Source organism: Microtus ochrogaster, unplaced genomic scaffold (genome assembly GCF_000317375.1).
Source record: "Microtus ochrogaster isolate Prairie Vole_2 unplaced genomic scaffold, MicOch1.0 UNK3, whole genome shotgun sequence".
Lineage (NCBI taxonomy): Eukaryota > Metazoa > Chordata > Mammalia > Rodentia > Cricetidae > Microtus > Microtus ochrogaster.
Genome location: NW_004949101.1, coordinates 17,344,921 through 17,346,542, shown reverse-complemented (window position 1 = coordinate 17,346,542; position 1,622 = coordinate 17,344,921). Strand labels below are relative to the sequence as shown.

At 48.4% G+C, this 1,622-nt stretch overlaps 1 protein-coding gene across 2 annotated transcripts in view; it reads right to left on the bottom strand.

Annotated features, from left to right (window-relative positions):
• Nucleotides 1–339: 339 nt before the first annotated feature.
• Nucleotides 340–1,622, bottom strand: part of Pced1a (PC-esterase domain containing 1A) — a 5,965-nt gene continuing 4,682 nt past the window's right edge. For both annotated transcript variants that reach the window (XM_026788469.1, XM_005365613.3), the window contains exons 7-8: nt 1,016–1,291; nt 340–713 (exon numbers count right to left, since the gene is read on the bottom strand). In XM_026788469.1, the coding sequence (XP_026644270.1) occupies nt 466–713; nt 1,016–1,291 (524 nt within the window). In that variant the 3' untranslated portion in view covers nt 340–465. The remainder of the gene's footprint in view (nt 714–1,015; nt 1,292–1,622) is intronic.

The following is a 1,622-nucleotide window of genomic DNA, read 5'->3' as shown; positions in this document are numbered from 1 at the left end:
GCATGCTCAGACTGTGTCCTCCTCCCTCCAGGAAGAGATGAGTACCAAGCAGACACATGACTATACACAACCACAACAGGGAGGGTAAGTTAGAATTAGCCAAGTCTGAAATCCCACCTAAAATACTGACAGTTTAACTCAATCCTTGATTGTTTCCAGTCCCAAAAAGACTTGCTGATAACAAGGGATATTTACTGCATATGTTTTTGTGAAGATAGAACTGTGTTAGAAGAATATTCATTGAAATATATTTTGAATAGTTTGCACAAAGGCCCAAGAGGCAGCTTCCCCAACCCTTAAGGCCACGGTTTGGGAGAACCACTCCCTCACACAGGAATGTCACTTTGTCCTTCCATGCTTTTATTGGTATCAGCAATGGACAAGAACACCCCGGCCCAGCAGCTACCGGTATCAGGCAGACCCTTCAGGGTCATTGGCAACTCTAGTTCCAACCTAAGATCTTGTCTACCCAGGCCATGTTCCCGAATGGGCATGTCCCCGTCTGTCCTGTTTATATGTGTGGATCAGCCTGTCTGAGTGTCTGAGTCGCTGCCTACATGACCCACCGATCCTTGGTACATGGTAGGGGTTGTTAGAAACATAGCGTGGCTTGCCCCGGTGGACCACAGGGCCCCGGTATTGACCATGGGAGACAGGGCCAGACACTGACGGTGGCAGGGGACCAGGCACAAAGTTCATTCCAGGGCCACATCCTACAAAAGAACCAGTCATTATCAGAGTAAGTTTCTGACCAGATAGCTCTGCTCCTCTGGGGTAAGTTTCTCTGGACTTTTATTTCCCTTCTGCGAAGATGGGGATTCTACTTTGATTCTACTTCCCTTACCACCAGACCAAGAACTGTGAGCAGATTAATGAGTTTACAGAGGCTGTTCCAATCTGAGGGACTAATGTGACTACGCCCAACTCCCAAGCTCATGTGAACACAGGTGGCTAGGCTGGGGAATGGGCACAGGAGGCTGGGGAAGGTGTGGGCAGAGGCTACAGAGGTACCTACCTAAGTTAGAAGGCATCGAGAAGTCCTCCATTGCATTGTGTTTGAAGAATTCATAGGGTGGAAAGGGCTGGCCTTGGGAAAAGGGGGCATCCTGGTGCAGGGGTGGGAACAAGGGAGGTGGGGAGGGCTGAAGAAGTGGATAAGGAAAAGACATGGGAGGAGGCAAATGGAAAGGTGGGAGTAGGGGCAAGGCCAGCTTCTCCTTGAAGTCTAGAGGCTGCTTATGGCTTCCCGGGAATGGATGATCCATCTCTGGCCAGTCTTCAATCCATGGGGCTAGGAATAAGATGACTGTGTTAAGTTGGCCGGGGATGCCAGGTTGCCACATCCACACTTCCAGAGCTCTACTCCAGCCTTCCTCATTCCTCTTCACAAGACTAAATCGTGTTTCTTTTTTTTGGCTACTCATGTCTGCCTGTGTTCTGACTTCATGCCTGCTCCTGCGCAGTGGCTTTATCTTTAGTTTTTCCTTCTTCCCAAGTCATCCTCATAGATCAATAAATTAGTCAAATATATAGATCCAACTGCCCCTTCCAACTAGTCCTCAATTTCTTCTAAACCATTGCAGAGAGTTTTCTACCGTGTTTTTTCCCCTCATCAATTGTGT